We start from the raw sequence: 21,244 nt of genomic DNA, 5'->3' as shown, positions 1-21,244 counted from the left end.
AGTTGAGATTTCATCTATAATGTCTTTTTAACCTTAAAAATGAAACCAAGCCTGCCGTGTTTTTTATATTGTATTTACTCAAAAGAAATCACTCAAAAGAATGACAGTTACAAACAGACCTAAAAGAACAAGGAAAAGATGACAATTCAAAGGAAATCCCCATTTGGTACGCAGCCGTGTTGGGGTAAAAAACTAGCAACAGTTCAGAGGGCTGAAAAGGCCGCAGTGGCAATAAATGGAACCATTAAATGACGTTTTGAGGAGAACACCATGGTTGCGTTCAGTCAATCCAGTCCCAATGCAGCACTAACAAATGTTAAAATAAAACTTGTTTCTATAATGAACGTAGTATAGTACAATAGAGAAAAAAATGACAGTACAGTATATAGTAGTGCGGTAACAGTACAGTGACTAAACATGGTTGAATCCATGATCAATAAAACACTATGAGAGCACCCTTCTTTCTATTTTATTGTCCCACTAAAAATAAACTTTGACACTATAATGACCTACACTGGTTTAACTGTAAAAACACAGCACAGCAGTTTGAATCTCAATCTTCAGACAACAAAGAAGACAAAAGAGTGGCAGCATTAAATGTATCACTGGAGGAGTAAAATCACTGCCAACCTCTTTCTCTGAAGAAACAAAAACTTGAATAAATAATGTACAAACTTAAAAACAGTGAGGAAAAAAACAAACAAAAAAACATTCATTTTCAGATTTCATAAATATGGAAGGTTACGTAGAAGTCTTGGATTTTGTATTTTTGTTTTTGTTCTGTTATCATGTTTTGGAAGTTTGTTTCTCCTGCAGACATTTATCACATTTTGCAGACACAATAGCTTCAGATGGAAAGTTGACTTCAAGCCTCTTTTTCTACCTTTTTTCTAACCAAACCATAGTCAAAGTTTCACTTTTTAACGAAAGTTTTAACCTACCTAAATACCAGAAGGGTGTCATACAGAACAAGGTGTACCAGAGAGTTGTTATACACAGTCAGAGAAAAGTATTTGAAAATCAATTGGGTATATATTATATATATTTATATACTTCTGTCAGTTACAGTAAAGGACATCCATTTGGTACTCCACGCAGGTAAAAACAAGCACTAAGAAGCATTTTGACTCAGGTCTGCTAAGCAAATTATTTCCCTGCTCAGTCTCCACGTACCCAGTTCTGAAAATCCCAGCAGTGAGGATTATACCAGGATACCCTCTGGCTGCTGCTGCCATCTGCTCCCCCCTGTTCCTTCTCCTGCACCACGCTCCTCCATCTCAATGCTTCCTCCAGCGATTCTTGGGTTTCTCCTCACACCCGGGACCCTCACAGGTGCCAGGGAGTGGAGGCGGAGGTGTGGGCGCAGTCTTCGCTGGGGCAGGCGTGTCTGAGGCCTTGCTGACACTGCTGAGCAGAGCCGGGAGATCATTTGAGATGGCCCTCTCTATCTTCTCCAGCAGGCAGCCGCCGGTCCAGCTGCAGTGGGAGGAGAGCTGCTTGAAGCTGGAAACCGGGTTCACGCCAAAGAAGTCTTGGTAGGCCTCCTTGTTGGGCAGGTCGAACTTACTGACGTTGGTTTTGGCCAGAATGGATTTGAAGATGTAGTACTTGTCAGGGTCGTTGACAATGTCTTGGAACACCTCGTAGGGGTCGCTGAACCAGCCCAGCTTGTCGTAGTAGGTCTGGAGGTAGCGGTCCACCAGCAGGGCGTGGATGCGCACACGGATGCCATGCTGGCGGATGAAAGCGATCTTGTTCTCCATCTGATTCTCGATCACCTTCCGGGGAGGAGAGAGAGAAAATATAAATCATAGACTTGATGTGTACTGCAAGTGTTTTGTGAGTTCTTTTTTTTTTTTATTTAGTATTGAAAATAACTTGATATATCTCAGAGACCTCATGAGTGAACTCCTGAAAAACAGAATCAGAGATTGCCATAGTTACCATACGTGGAATTTGCCTTGGTGATTGGTGCATATATACAAACAAACATATTAAACATTAATAAGAATAAACAATAAATACAGAGGAAAAAAATATACAAAATAGCTGTTCGAGTAGTTTAAGCACTGTGTGTAATGTATATTACAGGATGGAGGTTGGTGCAAAGTGTAGTGACCGGGGGGGGTTGAGTGCCAGTCACAGTGGGACCGGGCCCTTGTTGGTGAGGCTGACTGCAGAGGGTTGGTTAGAATGCATGTAGCTGTTTTAAAAGATATTTTTAGGACTTTTTCCTATATTTAGAACAGCTGAAGAGAGACCGTAAATAGGGAAGCGAGAGTGGGGATGACATGCAGCAAAGGGCCTCAGGTCGGACTCAAACCCGGGCCGCTGGCAAGGACTGAGCCTACATGGGGCGCGCGCTCTACTAGGTGAGCTAGAGGCTGCCCCAGAATGCATGTAGCTGTTTAATGAAGCAATTACCAAAATCTCTTACCGTGCATCGAAACTCAAAGAATTATACCGTCAACAAAAACAAGTCAAGAAGTGATCGCATATACCTGGTTGAGGTCCTCCAGCAGAGAGGTCTCCTCCTTCATGAAGAGCTCTCGGCTGGTGTCTGCGGCGTAGTCCTGAGGCCAGAAGGAGCTGACGTACACCCGGGGAGGCTCTGTGACGTTGATCAGGGGCGCCATGCTCCAGAACAAGGCACCATAGACCCTCATCAGGTTCTGGGTGGAAAGACTGTCGGCCTTGTTGAGGATGAGGCGAATCTGGGACTCACGGCCCTTCATCTGCTTGAAGAGCATCTCTAGCTCGGCACCCACGTCCAGCTTGGTGGGATCAAACACCTGGAAGATCAGATCGGCTCGATCGATGAACCACTGGCACACCTCGTTGTAGGGGTAACCTGAGGAAGAGGAGGGAGGAGACACAATAGATGAAATAAAATACATGTTTTAGCTGTGTGAAAAGTCCCAAAGCAGCATGACTGACACATTGGACATTTATTTTTGGTAACAGAAACAGAGTGCAGCTCTGCTGAGAAGGTGATTAGCTACAATCTGCCATCTCTCTCCTCTTTTCCTATGTAAAGCTATTTTTTTATATATATATATATATATATATATATATATATATATATATATATTTGTTTCTATATTTATTGTTTATTTCATATTCATGTTCAATATGTTTTTTGTTTATGTATGCACCAACTGCCAAGGCAAATTGGTTGTAAGTAAACCCTTTTCTGATTCTCATGTCAAACTCATGTTGTTAAAATAGAAGATATACTGTCTCTCACATCACATAAATTATAAACAAACAGGTAAGTAAGTGGTCTTGAAGAGGATTGAACCTTAACTAGTCCTGGTCTTGGACTTGTCTTGGACTCGACAGTGGTGGACTTGACTAACAGCCCTGCTGTGTGTCATGGTTAACACTGTCTAATGTCGGATTGATTTCCAGATACTGTTGTAGTAAGTCTAAAGAACATTGGTTATTAGTAATGCTCACCTCTCTCCTGCTGCTTGCGGTTTTCAATGATGCCCGGCGTGTCGACGAAGGTGACCCTCTCCAGCAGCTTGTGGGGCATCTCGACGCCCACCAGCCGCTCCAGGAAGCCTTGGCCGAACTTCTCCAGAGGCGAGAAGGACCGTGAGCTGTCTGCTGCCATGACGATGCCCTCTATGGACCGAAACTTCTCACCGTGCATTATGACTGTGTACTCTGAGGTGGTGGGCTCAGCACCTGGTGGAGGGATGAAGGGGGGAATGATTCAACACACACTTTGTGTCAGGGGTTTCGTTGGTTTAATTTTAACCTGATACGTGTTAGTACAAATACACTGTTCTTTTATAAAATAACAGTTAATTAACTGGTAATTTTGCCTAAACTAAGCATGTATTACTGCTGGCTTAGGTAATCCCAAATTACTAGATAATTAAGCATTAATTGACACGATAACACCTTTTACATTTCCTTAGTTCTAACAACAGAGGTTTAGTTCATGTTTAATGACTATCATAACATTAATTTAGCTTATAATTAATTACATATTTTTACAGATTGATAAAGATAGAATTCATTCATTCATAATGATCAATAAAACACATTCTTTTTCAATTCCATATACATATTTTGTTGCTACAGTCTTGTCTGGTATGAGCAGTAGATTAAGGCAGTTAACGTTAGGTAATGTTAGTTCACTTTAGATAGATATTGCTGTGTAACTGACATAACTGCATCACTTTGCTCACTTTAAGACGCCTATCTTGTGTGTTACCATTACACAAACGTTTAGCATATCATAGATAACCTTTTAAAAGTAAAACAAGAAGCTAACACAGCCGACCTCATGCACCAGGAGGCTTATTGTTTCCTATTTGTGGTCCCTCGCTTTCAGTCAGTTCACCTGATGATACTGTCTTTAAAGTAGGCTAACTGACTCATGGAGATATTGGAAATGTGCAATTGCCACTTATGTTCATAGTAGCCGGCAGCTGCTAGGTAATCTTATACTTGTAATATATTCATATAATTCTGAATCTTCATTACTCTGTTGTTCTAATATGGCAATAGCCGTGTCACAAACAATCAGGTTGAAACAATGCGTGAACCTGTGTAGAGTTCCTGTGAAGTGCCGTGAAGGCCCAGCAGGTAGTTGATCATGGAGGACTTGCCGACACTCCACGGTCCCAGGAACAAAACCATGGGCTTAGAGGTGATCTCACCATCTGCAGAGTTTGTGACAAAGACATGCATTGAAGAAAAAAATGTTTGACAGATAAAGAATGAACATAGGAAATTCACTTTAGGAAAAAAAAAAAAAAGGGTGCAGCATCATAAAGCTTTTTTTTCAGGTTGCCATGTTGAACTACAATAATACCTTGGATCATATTGTTGAATACAAGGTTCCTAAATTCAACTACAGCTTATCTCAGGACTGGCCAGAATACTATTTTGTGATCCTCCCTGATTTTGTCTTGTGTCATCTCTCCACTAGTACACAGGAAATAACCAAATCAAACAGGCAGACTGAAAGGAAATTTCCTGAACACAATCATGCTCCCCTGACACTGCTGTACATGTCTTTCCATTCTACACCACAAGGGGTCTCCGAGTCACATGCCACAGTTTGAAGACTTCATCCTGCTCCTTAGCATAAATAATGCTTACTCCTTGCCCTCAAGTGCAATGGAACAAAGTTGTAGGGAGTCTGGCCCACACAACGTTGCTTTTAATTTTCAGCAGACAGAGTCCTTATTGTGCTTTACTGTGCGCGGCCTGGTTTGAATAATGTCAGTTCCTGGCTCTATTTCTTTTTAATTATGACTTGTTTTGTGCTTCACTGTTTCTGTGCAACTCCAGTTTAGTAAACTATGTGTTGTGTGCTGTGTTAGAGGAGCTGTGAGGGGACTTGTTTTGGTGGATCATCTGTTGGATAGTAATGTTGGCTACGTTACATTTTCAAATGACAGTTAACTGTTGGAAAATTAAAATTGTGAATAAAAAGTATCAGCTTACTTATTTACCATTATGTAGAATGATACTATCTTCATATTTTACAGGGCTTGTTTTCTTTGACTTGGTGCCAGAGACATCATAATGTCTCAGGGAAGGATTCAAAGTTCAAAAATTGGTTGCTTATTTGGGCCTGTAAAGCCTTTTGAGACATTGTTCGCCCCTATAAAAACAAACTACTGTTAATGCTATGCTGTTTTTAAATCTAGGTGTAATCTCCAACAGGAAGCTGAGTTACCTGTGACTTCATGCTGCCTGAGTTCGTTGTACTTGTAGGCTTGTTCCATTGGCTTGATGGCAGTTTGGTAGATGTTCAACAGCTTCTTCATTGCAGCTAAAGAGAGAGCGAGAGAAAGAGGGATGAAATAATTGGGCTGTTTGTTTGTTTATTAAGATCCCCATTAACTTCTGGCCGTCTTAAACGGAAGCTACACGTCCTGGGGTCTCTATTATTTCATAGGAATATTAAATAAGCTGGAATACATACACCCATAACATTCATACTCACAGTACATCAAAAGAACAACAAAACATAAAAACGTTCATCAGACATAAACTTATATACATAACATTCACAACATAAAAAAATAAACACAATACATCAGACAACATTCCACACAAGCCAGAAAACAGTCTAGTACATACAGTTGCCCACATAAGCATTTATGTCTTCAATAGGCTAGTTCATAATAGAAAGACAGTACCTGACTATGAATCATCCAGGTCATAAAAAAGAGAAGAAAAAAAAATGGATAGATAGCTCAAAGTTCATTTCCAAAGTTAACCATTTCCAAATTCAATAAATCTATAGTATTATATTCCACTTCTTATACACTACACAAATACAATTTTAACTTTTTATGAAAACATAATTTTATCACTTTCTAAAATCAAAAAACTCAACAACAGAAAACGACTCTCTGATGACTGTCGAGTACAGTATTGATGTCCATCTAAAAAAATATATTATTTCTGGAGTTTTGGCTACAGCAATGTTTTTAATAAAACTTACAGAGGAATAATGGAACCTACTTTTCACACTTAACCAAACCAACTATTATTCATTGAACTTTCTCTCAATGGTGAGAAGACATTTTGGACAAGAGTATTATTAAGGCTCTTGTTAAAATTACTGATTACAACAGTTCCTTTGGCAGTGGATGATGAATGCCCTCGTAAAGTTTATTGAAATCGAGCTGAGGTGATTAGAACACCGGCTCTGCTGCAGCACTTTGGCCTCTCTGAAACGAGCCATTCTGGTTTAGGAGAACAGAGAGGCTTTCATGGCCGAGGACAGAGTTACACATTTGCACTGATTAATCACCTGCCTCAAGATGTGTATGCACGCTCACACGCATACACACATGCATACAGTGCACTCGCACGTACATAACAGCCCCAGGGCCTAGACATCATGAAGCAATTTTCAGAATAGTTTCTGCCGAAAATCCCCCCAAAATTCTTTTCAAACTTCCTTTCATTCACAAACACATCTGTTTTTCTTTTTCATTAACAAAGTTGCTGTAAACATTCTTCCTTTCAATGCAGAACTTTAAGCATTTCCACACAGCAAAAGTCTGAAAGACATTGTAAACTGTGGGCAGCAATGTTATCATTGAACATCCTATTTTTGATCAGTAAGATGTGGGTATGTGTGTATGTATGAGTGTGTGGGTGTATAATGTGTGATTGTTGGACTGAGGTGCTCTGGGTCCTTTCATTGCATTTCAAGCAGAGAAATTCGGAACCACATATTGCCTTACGTCAATATTTTTAAGATGTCTTTGTTCCTCACCTGAGAACTCTGCTGAGGGTTCAGTAGTAGCCAATCGCAGCGTGTCCTCAATGTGGGCGCGGTCCCTCAGTTTGGGGCCTGCTGCCTCATCTTTCTTATGTTCTGATTTGGAGGATCAGACTGTCGGTCAACTGTTAAGGTCAGAAGCCCTGACATGCATTTACCTGGGACTGCAGGAAAGTAGCAATGCTTAATCTAACAAAGATGGCCTGGAACACAAGTTTGTAGTTTTCTATGGCACACACAGGTAATGACAATGTATCTGTGTAATGAATCACGTGCTCGTATCCAGTTAGTAAAAACTCAGCTGACATGGTTACAAAATAAATGTGCTCGCCCAGGTCAAAGGTTTCCTGAGTTGTGAGTGACCAGACCATCTGGGCCGAGTGCAGGCCCAACTGTTATATCATGCTGTTGTCCATCTAACTGTCTATTCCTTTCCTCTGCTATTTTGGTTTGTTTATTTCTGTACCAAAGGTTGTTGCTAATTCCCCTTTAGCTACACACAGTGTCATATTCAGGGGGCTCTGCATGCCAGGGAGAGAAGGATAGATACATTTGCTGTCATTTCATGGCCCATCTCAGTTAAATGTCCAGTAAAACACAAATCGTAATTTGCTACCACTTTATAATAAGGCATACTTTATATATAGCTATATACATGGTTATGTTTGAACAATGTATAGGTCAGTAATGAGCCATTTTGTGTTAACAGGTTGTAAAGAATCCCTTTGGCTGGTGTTAATCCTCCTCTGAATAAGTTAATGATAAATAAATTTTGGTCGGGATGCCCCACAGCTCATTTCCAAAACTTAAGATCATCAGAGGGGTAATAATTTGCTAGCTTAAAGGACAAAGCAAGTTATGCTACCCAGCCGCAAAGGTTTGCACAATGTTTTATTGCTCTATAAAACACGTCTGACTGATTTATCAACCATTAATAAAGTCATTAATTACAACTTAGAAACCCATAATAAAGTGTGCCTTATTGGAGAGTAATTACAAATCCTTAAACAACAGATATGTTCATGGAAAGTTTCCAAATTCTTCTAGAATTCATGATTTATTTAAAAAGTAGATGTTTTCCTGTCTCTCTTGTCTAAGATTGCTTTTCTCTCTTTTTGTGCTCCTCTGTTTCTCTCTAAGAGGTATTATCCTTGCTTTTTTTAAAGTACAAAATTGTATTAGCATTGTATTACATGTGTCTTACTTGCCTCTTTAGGATTAAGATTGTTAATTGCTGGCTTTTTTATCCCATCTCTTGTGTCTCTGTGTACACGATTTCTTGATATGTATATTCTTCATTCACAGGTTAATAACTAATTCACACTAATTCATTACAGTTTCAAATATATTTTGTTTTGTCATCTCTAACTCAAATTCTGAGGATAGAGTGACGAAATAAATAACAATATGACTGTTGAAATCAATTACTGTGGATATCCAAAGTATTTTTAACAACCACATTAAAAAAGATAACACACATCACATTGAACAACCTCAAATGACACTCAAGTGTAATAAATAAAGTGTTGAAGTGATATCAGAGTAAGAGATGGGAAACTCTTTAACGACTCAGCCATAATTTTTTCATAGTAGGTGACAACATCCAGATGTCAGATGATGGCGTGCTTCCTTAATTACAGAAGTGCCGACTGGATGGAGACAGATATACTGTAACAGGATCCCTGCTGCTCTACTTATCGCTGCTCGGACTGTCTGACAGAATGAATGCAAGACGTTAGCCTCTGGTGTCAGTGAAAAGATTGAAGTTACCTTCTGCTACAGCTTTATCTTGTGAGATGACAGGAGAGGAACTTAAATTCTACACAAAAAGTTGAACTTATGACACATAAACCCGGATGATGTTGATTCTGTGTACCTTTGGTTTGAGACTGCGCAGGCTCCTCTGCAGTCACCTCCTCCACTGTCACCTCCTCGACATCAACAGGTGCCTCCTCCACCACAGGAGCCTCCTCAACGACATCTACTGATGCCTCCTCCACTGGTTCCCCTTCCACAGCCACATCCTCTACAGATTCTGGTGTGACCTCCTCCACAACAGGCTCTGCCTCCTCTTCTGGTTCTGGTTCAGGCTCTGGAATTGCCTCCGGCTCTGAAATGACTTCAGGCTCTGCAACCACTTTGATCTCAGGTTCTGGTTCTGGCTCTGTAGTAACCTCTGGTTCTGGTTCTGGCTCTGTAGTCACCTCTGGTTCTGGTTCAGGCTCTGTAGTCACCTCTGGTTCTGGTTCTAGCTCCATAGTCCCCTCTGGTTCTGGTTCAGGCTCTGTAGTCCCCTCTGGTTCTGGTTCTGGCTCTGTAGTCACCTCTGGTTCTGGTTCAGGCTCTGCAATCACCTCTGGTTCTGGTTCATCCTCAGATTCCGCCATCACTTCTGGTTCTGTTTCCTCTGGTTCAGAGTCTGTTTGAGGAAGTTCAACTGGTTCTTCTTCTGGTTCAGATTCAGCCACTGCAACCTCTTCCTCAGGTGCGTCCTCGGCATCTTCCTCCTCTACAGCCTCATGTATGAACGTTTCCACACTTTCCTCCTCAGCGGCTGCCTCTGTATCCTCCTGTGTGTCTTCACCTTCTGGTTCCTCAACTGCTTCTTCTTCAGCAGCAGCAGCTCCTTCCTCTTCTTCAGCTTCTTCCTGAGGTTCACTCACTTCCTCTTCCTTGTGGGGTAAATCCTCCTCTGCTTCTCCCTCACCTTCCTCGATTGTCTCTTCCTCAACCCCAGCTACCTCCTCTTCCTTTTCAGGAGATGATACCTCCTCAGCTACTTCCTCCTCCTCCTCCACACTTTGATCCTCAGCCTCCTCCTCAGGTGTCGCCTCCTCTTCTTCTACCTCTTCCTGGGAAGCTGCCTCCTCCTGTGCTTCTTCTCCATCACTTGTTACCTCCTCAGTGGAAGCATCCTTCTCCACAGGAGCTGCCTCCGCCTCCTCCTCTTCATGCTCTGAGGTTAAAGCCGGCTCTTCTACAGCTGATGGGGGTTTGCAGGGCTGGCACATGGCCCTCTCCGGGGCCGGGGTGTCGTTGGAGGAGCTCTGGCTGGCGTGCTCCTCTGTTGTGTCACATCCACAGGAGAAGAAGTCTCCCTCTGGCTGCTGGAGCTGCAGACGCACCAGAGGCTCCTCATCGTGGATGGAGGATCCTGCCAGGAGATCCAAGAGGAGGAAATATGTGATTAGACAAGATAACTCTCTGTGCTTATGTCTCTTTCCAAAAACATTTTGAATGTATGGGAGTATTTGATCCGCACCAAGACAAATAAGAGCTTGGGTGTAAAAATGTTAAAAAAAACTAAAAAAAACATCACTGTTCAGAACACAGACCATCATTAGCTCTTTAAAGGAAAATGTTCAGAAATAAACTGACCAATCAGACTGCACGGTGCCAACTAATAGATCTCTGCAGACCAGTCACCTTTGTCTGTTATGTCAGTGCTTGACCAGTGCTCAGTCACTGTGCAAGAACAGAGCAGATCAAATGTTCAGCACCTCCCAGAATTAGGACTCCCATTTCAGCTCCTTGAATGGTGACACTAAAGAGTGGACTATTTGAAGCAGACGTAAAGTGGACAGTTGTGTTGAGAATCTAAAGGAAGACTGCTGAGTGGACAGGTTGGCTTGTAATAGAATAATGTATACATGTATAACAGCTATCATGTTTTAATCTAGTTCATACATAGGAATTACCATGAAAAAGGTAATCCAAAAGGAGACATTTCTATACCGCATAAACAGATCACATTGCTGCTTTTTTACTGACACCAAAAACACTGGTCAATCAATAGATTTGGGCTTAATGCAAGCCTCTCTTTATTCTCTATGTAAAATATTTCAATGTTTCAAAACTTGAATGTATGTCCGTTTTGAATGTTTTCAATCTGTAACAACACACACAACTAAACTCAAACTTAAAAAAATATAACAATGCTACTAGCAATAATTCTAATATACTGTATATACAATGTGCATGTTATAATGTCTAGACATAAAGTTTCTTCAAAAGCAAAGCCAAAGATGGGTTCCTTCTTTTTCTCAGGTCAATAAAATACAGAACAAGACGTTGACAAGCTGCTCGCACACAGTCCAAATCACATGCGGGTGAACAGACATCACCATTCCTCAGCATCATAGATTATAGTTACTATGGCTTCAAAACAATCGGACTAAAACAGGGGACTCCCTCTCTATTACACACCGCATGCATACATGTAGGCTACATTAGATACTCTTCACAACCACTGTGAACATAGTGACCTCTAATTCTAACTGCCAGCCAGTCTCAAGACCGAGGATAATGTAGTGGTACACAGTGTGATATAAGGCAGCTAAATGTATGTCTGCAGTTCATGTTACAAGATGGGGTCAGTGTGTGGGATGAAGACTAATAGCTGTAGGCAGCTGTCATGGGTTTTACACATTCGTAAGGCTTTTGGATCAATGCCCATCTTGAGCTAATGCTAAGGAAGATCTTAACACATGGTAGCTTTAGATACTCTTATACTGTAAAACTTGCAATAACTGATTTTTTTGGCGACCTGGGGGCAAGCGCAGAGTTGTGAACAAATCATTGACATTTTATCATACTTGTTAGCAATTGATTATTTGCACATCCAGCAATTACAGAGCAACATTATAATTTATTCTGAGTGTTTTCAGGTCACCTGATGAATGCAAGTCCAATATCTGATTCACCAGCTCTTGGGGGAAACATCTGGCTCTTAAGCTGCAAAATGCTCCACTATGTTCCCCAGCTAGTTGCTAACTGGGTCTGTCTGTTATTTGGTGCCGGACAGGTAGTGTACAGTGGGTTTTTAGAGCTTTTTCACCAAAAAAAAAAAACGCTCTGACTAATTAGTCAGGTTGAAAATGGGTGGAGCTATAGCCTACTGGATATTAGGGATGACACGAGTGACACAATTCTGTTTTGACAACCATTTTGTCATGTTGTAGCAAGGAAAAGCACTGGCAAAAATAATATAGCATATATGGCTCGTTTCATTCATGTGTTCCAGTTCCAGGGTCTGGGTATTGTGCATGCTTCTTCACTGACAAGGTTAAGTACATAAATGGACAGAGACCTTATTAGTGTCATTAGTTACACCTGTGCTTTTCCCGCTGTCAGGGACCAAGCAGTTAGGCAAGAGGAGTCACAAGAAGATTTCAAAAAAGGGTTTTTTATTTTACCCACAAAAACATTACAACAAAATAGAAATAAAGTTTGGGCCCTTAAAAGAGGTCAAATAAACAAACCAAACTTAAGCTCTGAACATAGCAAACTCAAAAATACAACTGACCTGTCATAAGAGAAACAAAGCGGACTTATATACTGGCTGATCAGAGCAGCGGCCTGTTGCACAAAAGTAGAATGAAGAAATCCAGGATAACTGAAAAAGCGCAGCTTGACTTAGTGTGGTCCGCTCATCGCGGCTTAATCGGTTGCACGTTTGCCGAGCCAGGATGAGAAGGTGAAGCTATGTCAAGCCAGGTGTAGATAGCTGGGATAAGTGCACGTTCACGGCTTTCTTAAATAGACCACGGTATCGATCACAGATTTACTGATGCAGAAATGGAGAAGATGCGTGCGGCATATGTTTAACCCGCTGAGCAGCAGCTGTTAATGGAAAGTTACGAGGAGGTGAAACATATAATATGCAAAAAGGGAAATACGGCTGTTGTTATCAGACAGAGAGAAAAAGTCCAACAGACAAAACAATGCGTAAGGATTTAAAAAGATCTACTTAGGGCCTACTAGTCACTCCACATTTTTACAAAGTTTTAACTGCTTTTAAGATGCTTGTTTTGTGTTGGTTTTATTGCTGTATCTGTTTTTATGTGCTAAATGTGCTGGTTTTACTGTAAAGTGTCTTTGAGTAGCCTATAAAGTACTATATAAATAAAATGTTTTATTATTTAGCCTACTTTGCCTTAAAAGTGAGCAGAGGGAATTCCTGTTCCTCGGGCAATTTACCCTAAGGACTAGGCTTAATTTCAAACCCTTATTCATAATGAGAGAATATGTTTTACAACCATATCCACAAATCTCTATAAGCTATAATTCTAAATATCTTTCTACAATTAATGTTCATACAGAACAAACATGACTGGACAAAAACTAGAAAAAGAAGTAAGTGACTTCAATACACACTGTAAGCATATCTGTAAAACAATATAGCCTATTATTCATGTTTTTTTTTTTCTCACTCCCGAGCTCCAAGATGCGTGACGGCACCAAAATAAAAAGATTAAGAAGCTTTGTGGCATTCCAACACATTCTCACTCCCATCTCGTAAAATACAGACGTTTGGTCAGGTGCCATTGTCGTCGTTATTGACGCTAAAAGTCTCCTTTAGAGTCCGCTGCACGGTGTGGGAGGATCCCCCTGCCTCCCCCCGCCTCTCCACGTTGCACGGGGCATATTCACGGGAGAGCAGCGCATTGTCCCACTTTATCTCCGGTGCATGTGCAACCTTTTCTTACCATGTAAAGAACTGCAATAGGATTTAAATCAAACTTGTGACCGCAATAGTGACAAGTAATGCATGTTAATAAAGCAGAACACATTCAGAAGACAACGGAATAACTGTTAAACACGTTTATTTCGGATCAGAGCAGCAGCTGATTTAACACATCAGACTCCAGATTAATCTTAGCCTGGCTGTGTTAGCCTGGCTGTGTTAGCCTGGCTGTGTTAGCCTGGCTGTTAGCCTGGCTGTTAGCCTGGCTGTTAGCCTGGCTGTTAGCCTGGCTGTTAGCCTGGCTGTTAGCTCTGGCTGTTAGCCTGGCTGTGTTAGCCTGGCTGTGTTAGCCTGCTCTGGAGCAGGCTAGCTGCAAAGAATAAATCTCCATGGTTACTTGACTGGGTTTAATTCAACCTGCTTTTGTGCAACCAAATCAAAGCTAAATTCATCCAGGATAACTTGAATATCCCGGCTTAATCCCTTATCCTGGTTTTGTGCAACAGGCCCCAGGTTTGACACACAGGGGGAGACTAACAATAACACTGATACATAAACTACAAATAACAAAAAAAAACAACTAAACACTTACTCCAAAAGAAATGTAATCTTAATTAACATTAACTGAATAAATGTTCTAAATACAATACAAATCAAAACTCAAATATCTTGGGAAAAAATAAAGCTACCCCTCCCAGACATAACAAGTAGTGGTAGAGTCCAATTTGGCCACCACCCCTATAAAGCTGCTGTTGTTCCAGATGCCACCCCTTTGTCCCAGCATCCTTCATGCCTCACTCCAGGGTGTGGAATCTGCAACACTGGTAAGCTCAAAAGAAAACCATTATAGCAGAAAGACAATCCAAAACTAATAAAGTATATATGTAAACCAAATCCAGTGTCCTGTACGTTATTTAAAACTAAATAAATGGTTACAACAAAATATATAATGTGTCTGAAAAGATATAGAAAACCAATCTTAAGGAAAACAGCATGAGCTAAGATAAATGTGAGTGTATGAGGTTACCGCCTTTTAAGATGGCTGTGTGGCCACGGCTGTGGCCATCACGCCCGCTATCACATTTAAAAATGTCCACTGTGAAAACGCCTACAGCAATAGCATTAATGTTAATTCAGTCTAATTATTAGACTAGTATCATGACAACTTTGATTTTAGGGGATGCTACACCACAATCTGAAACTATAAATGAGCAAATAATATGCTTACATGACATGTCAAGGTGCATTACTAATGGTTTTGTCTATGGACGTTGCACGAACAGTAGTATGGCTATCAGCCGCGTTCTGTTTTAAAAGTGGATGTGAAAGTACTAGTGTAAATCCTTGAAGCTGAGCCCACCAAACTATGATCGTCTGCTTCTGAGTCAGGATACATTAGGCTAGATGGAAGGCTTAATGCTCATCTAGCTGTCCTAAATTATGCTAGCAGGATTCCATGTATTCTCCTTGTCACAAGATCTTCCATGGCGGCTCTTTTTTTGCTCTATTTTAAGGCCCTGAATCACACATCAAACAATTCTGTTCTCATGATGTCGCTTGTCACTTCTTGATTGTCAAAGCTTTGTTAGCTTATCACCTCCTGAGGGGATTGTCAGCGTAAGTGACCAGAGAACATCAAGTTTATATTCCCAAAAGCATGCACGCTGCACACAAATTGTGAAGATGACCCAGTCAACCCTACAAGTGAAACCAATGTTTCCAATGCTGAAAGTTCATGTCCTGAAAGATGAAATCATCCAAGAGAGAGAGAATAAAATCCAGCACACGAAAAAGCTCCACAGATATTTGGGGTGAAAAGGTCTACTGATCATAAGAGGCAGTCATATATTCATATTCATGTACTCCCTCACTGCTGCTGGCAAAGGTTGCGATGTAAGCCTGTTCGGCCTTCGCTGTTTGAATGCTGTCCAAAGACGTAGTGCTACAGCATAGTCTGCATTATACTATGACCAGCAGCCAAGATCCTGAAGTGTGTTGGTGAAGATGGGTTGCCAACATTAAGTGACATTAGGTCAGTCCCTAATGGCCATTTACTGGTTACATTTAATAAAGTAAGTATGCTAAAGGTTCTGTGATTTAGTTCTCTGACTTTGATCAATTAATTGCCTGGTTTATGTAAGAAATAAATCTTTGTACACATTGATGTGATGATTTAGGATAAGAGCATACAACATTAAATGTATAGCAACTGATAAATACTGTAAAGTAACCATGAGGCCTTTGCAATCTTACGAGCTGCATTTAGTCTGCTGGTTTTCTCTGCACTGCATGCCTTAAGATAATTGTGACGATATAGTGGAGAGATCATTTTCTGCTGTGGTAGTGATGGCAAGATGTAATTAAAGTTAACATAGTTAGAAAGAGTGGGTGAGGAAATGTGAGACAGAATACAAGTGAAAATAAAAGTGGGATGTTTTCTCAGCATCCACTGGAAGGATTGGCACAAACGTTTGTTCAGACATTCACGTCCCTGTCAGGTTGAATTTGAGTAACTTTGGTTATGCCTTAACGTTTCATTTAGCACCACCATCAGGTCGACGTTTCAATTTGTCCAATACTTTGGTTTATGACCAAACACTTGGTGAACATAGCAAACATAAAACCTGGTAAACATCAGCATGTTAGCATTGTCTTTGGTAGCATATTAGCATGCTGACGTTTGCATCACAGAGCATGGCTGTAGACATATAAAGGTTATTTTCCCATGGCCCTGCATTGTAATCAAACTGTGGTCCTGTCACTCAGGTCGTCAGATGGGATGACCGCAGTTACATATTCCTGGATGTGCATTCATTGAGGCAGGCTACAGTGAGCGACAACAGAGCAAGCCACTGAGTAAGGTAGAGGTGGGCAAATACCCATAGGCCCATAGAAAAGACATTTTCTTCTTTTTAAAACAACACATTATTTATTTTTGGCCACTTGGCAGCGAAACAAGTCATAAACATTATATTGACTATCACCTTATAAAGTTGAAATGGCAAATGTTCACAGTTGCTCATTTGTGCATCCAGCAGACATACAGCAACATAAGCATTGATTTTGGAGTTTGGTTATTTTCCACCTGATGAATGTTAGTCTAATTTTGACTCTTCTTTTTGCTTTGTTTTGATCTCCACCAAATCAAAACCAAAGATGTACTGTAGCTCTTTAGCTGCTAAATGCTACACTAAATTCACCAGCTAGTCTCCAACTTTGTCTGTTGTTTGACACCGGGTAGGTAGCGTAACATTCTTTTTTTTGTTGTTTTGCATGGTACACCTGTCAAACCATAACAATGAGCTAAAAGACACTAAAGTGCATTGTCGAGGTGAAGGGAAACTGCAGAGTCTAGTGATAATTTTCTGTGGGTTAATCGCTATGAATGTGCTCTCTCACATTCACTCATTTAATCTATTGCTAACAACAATTTCGATAAGTGTAGCTTTAAAAAATGAATATAATATAAATCCTGTGCAATTATTTATGTGCAACTAACTTGGTCCTGAACATTGTGGGACTATCAAAGTCAGAGTGTGTGCCTCTCTGGAGGTTCCTCACCCTGCTGTTGCGGCAGTGAGGTCTAGGCAGAGCACAGTGTCACAGGGAGTGGAGCAGGACAGGTGTCTGGGTGCTGCCTGATGGTACATCTCAGAGACAGAAATAGTCCCACAACGAGTCAGAGGGTGAAAAGAAGGAGGGACAATTCCACTTCTATTTTCAGGGAGTGTGGCGCTCTTCTCCTCCCTGTGATTGTCATGAGGCTGGCCTCCAACTCTGCTGCACTATTGCTCACATTCCCTGCAACAGTGTGCGGCTGTGCATGACTCAGTATCTCTTTAAAGAGCAACAGCTGATATAAATGCACCCTGCTTGATGTGTAACTTGAGCATAGCCTTGATGAATGATACATTAATATGCTCAAACACATCAGTGCCTAAAGCAGGAATGCACTGGAACACAAACATGTAGCCAACAGTGGTTTTGCATTTCTTGCTCTTTTAAAAAAAAAAAATCAGCATCCACCTATGCATTTATACTTATTGATTAAGGCTACACACTCTTTCTCTCTCGCTTATAAACATGTAACGCTCCCCTATTTATCTCTTCATCGTGTTTGCCATTTTTGTCATATCTCACACTTTCTGAGACATGCCCACACACTTACACAAATATTAATGCATTGTGTGGAGGGGGGTTGCCACTTCAGCTCTGTCACTACTTCAACTTATTTCCATTTACTTTTACCTTTTGAATAGTACTTGATTATCCTAAATCAATGTTGGGTGACTGAATTCTGGTCCTACATGGCGTTTGCTGTGCTCTCTCATGCCTGTTTTAGCTGGGACATCCCCTGGACATGGACCCTGCTGACTGGAATGACAGATTAGCAGCTCTGCAGACAGAGCGGGAGTGATGGATGAGCCATCTAATGCAGCACTGACTTTTGCTGTAGACATGAAGTGTAGTTTGAACTCATGTATGATTTTATGATTGCTTGTAATTTCAAGCATGTGCAGCTCTTTTTGTGCATATGAACATGATATAGATGTGTGTGAATTCCTGAGAGTCTTAGAGATGTGTATCAATGTGGTGACCACAGTATCTGGTGACTTTGTCTGAGTGATGCCTGACACCTGACTATGGCAACTTGCAGGGGCCAAAATGAACCAGTGGAAGGACAGACAAGGGTATTCTCTGCCTCAGTTTTAATAACTAAGCATGACAAGTTATGTTCCTTAAGCATGTGCCAACAAGCAGAGCAACAATTGGGATGTATAAACCTCTATAGTTGAATTATGTATCACTAGTGTCATAGCTGTAATTTCCGATTTGCTCAGTTTAAAAATGTATTTGTTTATCTGTTGTGGAATGAAAGGTAAGCCTGTAAAACATCAAACGACTGTAAAGTGCCAAACTCTTCACTTGAGCACTGACGGAGTTGCACACATGAATGCAACTGCTGTGAGAAAAGAGGCAAGCCGAAATAGATCCAGTGGGAAAACTAATCATTTCTACCAGCTTTTGCTTTTGCTGCAGCAGAGAGCGTCTCTTTATAGTGAGTCCAAGTCACTCTGTCAGTGCCGTCACTGTGTTCCTCTCCAGGGCAGAGAGAATAAGCAGCAGCAGACTGACAGGACAGTTTCCGTCAGCTGGTGTAACTTAAAAACTCAACCACAAAGCTTCACACTGCACCATGATAACATACAGTACACTCTTCCGGCCCAATCAGCTGAGGTTACGTAAACTGTGGTACGTATAGACGTTGGTCAACATTTGAAACAGATTCCAACCCAACTCAGGTCAACTGGCAGGGAGCAAAATGATCAATCTATACGTACAGAATGGAACTTGTTTAGTTGCATATTTATACCTAAACTCAATAAAAATAAGATAATGACCTCTAAAATCATTGTCCACAGCCAACTCTCAGCAAGACATACACAGCTCTGATACGTTCATAGACACAGACCGACCAAACATATGTAGATATCCAACTACAGTGGATCAGCATTTCCATTTAACATACCACACGTTAATAAAAAACTCCCTTAAATGCACCCCACAACACTAAAACCCTGAAATATTAATAAATATAGTATAAACCCAAGCCCTCCACCATACCTGCATCAGACAGGGCTAGCAGAGACAGCAAGCAGCACACAGACAGCAGAGACTTCATTTTGGCTGCAAGGGGCCTTCCCCTCTTCTCCTCCGGCTATATATACTGCTCTGGCTGAAGGTTAGAGGGCATGCCAGTGGAGGTGGTGCTCAGAAACTGCAACCATATCAGCCATTGTGTGTCAGCGCAGATGCATGGCCCTATCAGGAATGTTGAGAGCAGAGAGAAGCAGGAAAAAAAACTGGCTTGTATTTTTATCATTAATTGTGTATAGTCGTTTTTAATGAGCTTATATATATGCAGTTTTAAACTTGTAATTATCAATACTATCCAGTATAGTGTATTCATTGCTTTCTACACCAACGTTCAATGACAAAAAAGGTATTTTTCTTTCAAATATGCACATTTCTCAGTTGTAGATCTTTTATAACTGTATTTATCCTAAAATGATGAAGGAGGCCTGTGTGCCACCTGTGTTTAATGTGAACTCAAGGTTCGGCTTCTCTCTGCTGTCGTTGAAAGAGTCGCTTAATGTCGCCTCCTGGTGGACAAAATGGGGTAATTTCATGCATAATTCAAGTAATGCAGAGGAAGCAGAGGGGTGTAATAAAAAAAGTACAAATTTTTATTTATTTTTCATCTTTACAAAGGCCTGTTTACCCAAGTTTTTATAAACAAAATATAACAGCTTCTCATCGACCTGGACTGATGGGAAAAAACAAAAATCACAAAAATATAAAAAAAAATGCTTGTCACCAAAAAATGGAAAGCCTGACAAGAAAGACAGATGAAAAGACAGAAAAGCAGAACGCAATAAAAAGCTGTTGACTCGTGTCACAGCAGAGTTTACAAAAAAAATAAATGGCAAAAAAATGTCTTCCTCATCATTGATTCAGGCAGTACAGAACAGCAAGTGCTTCATATCAAATATCTAAAATTCCACCAAAAGACAGCAGTGCTGCATAACAACGTACAATAACATTGGCGGGTAGGTGTTTAGCTGACCAATCACAAACCTCAGCGTAAACTCAGCCTGTGGCTTACAATTTGAGAATGTCCCACCATGTTTGGCATGAGAAATACTAGCTACTCTAACCAGATATACAACTGATGTCAGTGAGTGAAGTGTCCAAACATCTCACACATGACGGTTTCACACTGAACGCATCAGTCACGTGTTTATGAAAAAAAAAAAAAGGAAACCTGCAACAAAAAGTAAAAAACCAAAGCCTGCTTTAGACAAGAGAAAACAGCAATTAGTATCATGCATTCAATTGGCAACAGAACATATAAGAGATCAAAAGACAGATACAAATCCAAATAAAAAGGAATGTTTACAGCATCAAGTCAGCATATCAAATCGAGTGCGACAGGAGGGAGGCTCGAAGCAGGGATTTCCAGTCAAATTCCAGAGAAATATAAGCAACTTAACATGAGGTGGACAGACTTGAGGATTTAGGGAGATATCTGCATTTTAGTTCAGTGTTTTTCATTAGTTTTGCACTATTTGCGGCATCTGATGCACTGAAAACATACATTGAACTACACTACGGTACAGTATGTGCTTAGTTTTTCAACTAAAGCTGCGGATCTTTGGAAGTTCTCTTCCTTGAATTTCTTTTTCAAAGTGATGCTTTTTAGGATCGAGTTCCCCCCCCATTTATGTGATCACATATCACAATGAGATAACATTTGTAAGCAGACACAACTCCTCCCTGCTCCCCTACTCTCTAAGCAATTCCAAGATGTAGAAATGACGCAGACACTTAATAAAACGTGATCAAGTGTCGTTACATGACGGGTTTGGGCCTCGGCTCGCTGCTGGTCAGCAGAGCACCAGGTTGACATAACAGCACCTTGCAAGCACATACTACATTTTTTGATACAA

At 40.8% G+C, this 21,244-nt stretch overlaps 1 protein-coding gene across 1 annotated transcript; it reads right to left on the bottom strand.

Moving 5' to 3' along the window:
- Positions 1 to 889: 889 nt before the first annotated feature.
- On the bottom strand, positions 890 to 21,204 carry srla (sarcalumenin a). Its single transcript, XM_078271074.1, has 9 exons — positions 21,151 to 21,204; positions 19,361 to 19,452; positions 9,144 to 10,435; positions 7,262 to 7,363; positions 5,705 to 5,800; positions 4,563 to 4,679; positions 3,460 to 3,693; positions 2,502 to 2,851; positions 890 to 1,778 (listed from the first exon to the last, which is right to left on the bottom strand). The coding sequence occupies exons 1-9, from the start codon at positions 21,202 to 21,204 to the stop codon at positions 1,278 to 1,280; spliced, it is 2,838 nt and encodes a 945-aa protein (XP_078127200.1). The 3' UTR covers positions 890 to 1,277.
- Between the last annotated feature and the right edge of the window lie 40 nt (positions 21,205 to 21,244).

This window comes from Sander vitreus, chromosome 2, assembly GCF_031162955.1.
Source record: "Sander vitreus isolate 19-12246 chromosome 2, sanVit1, whole genome shotgun sequence".
Lineage (NCBI taxonomy): Eukaryota > Metazoa > Chordata > Actinopteri > Perciformes > Percidae > Sander > Sander vitreus.
This window is presented reverse-complemented; position numbering and strand designations above follow the sequence as displayed.

Excerpts from the sequence above, each read along its gene's own strand:
- srla (XM_078271074.1), bottom strand. The coding sequence starts at position 21,204 with ATGTCAACCTGGTGCTCTGCTGACCAGCAGCGAGCCGAGGCCCAAACC. Across the intron at positions 4,680-5,704 it reads CAGGCAGCATGAAGTCACAG|ATGGTGAGATCACCTCTAAG; the intron begins GTAACTCAGCTT and ends CAAACTCTGCAG. Across the intron at positions 1,779-2,501 it reads TGCTGGAGGACCTCAACCAG|GTGATCGAGAATCAGATGGA; the intron begins GTATATGCGATC and ends CCTCCCCGGAAG.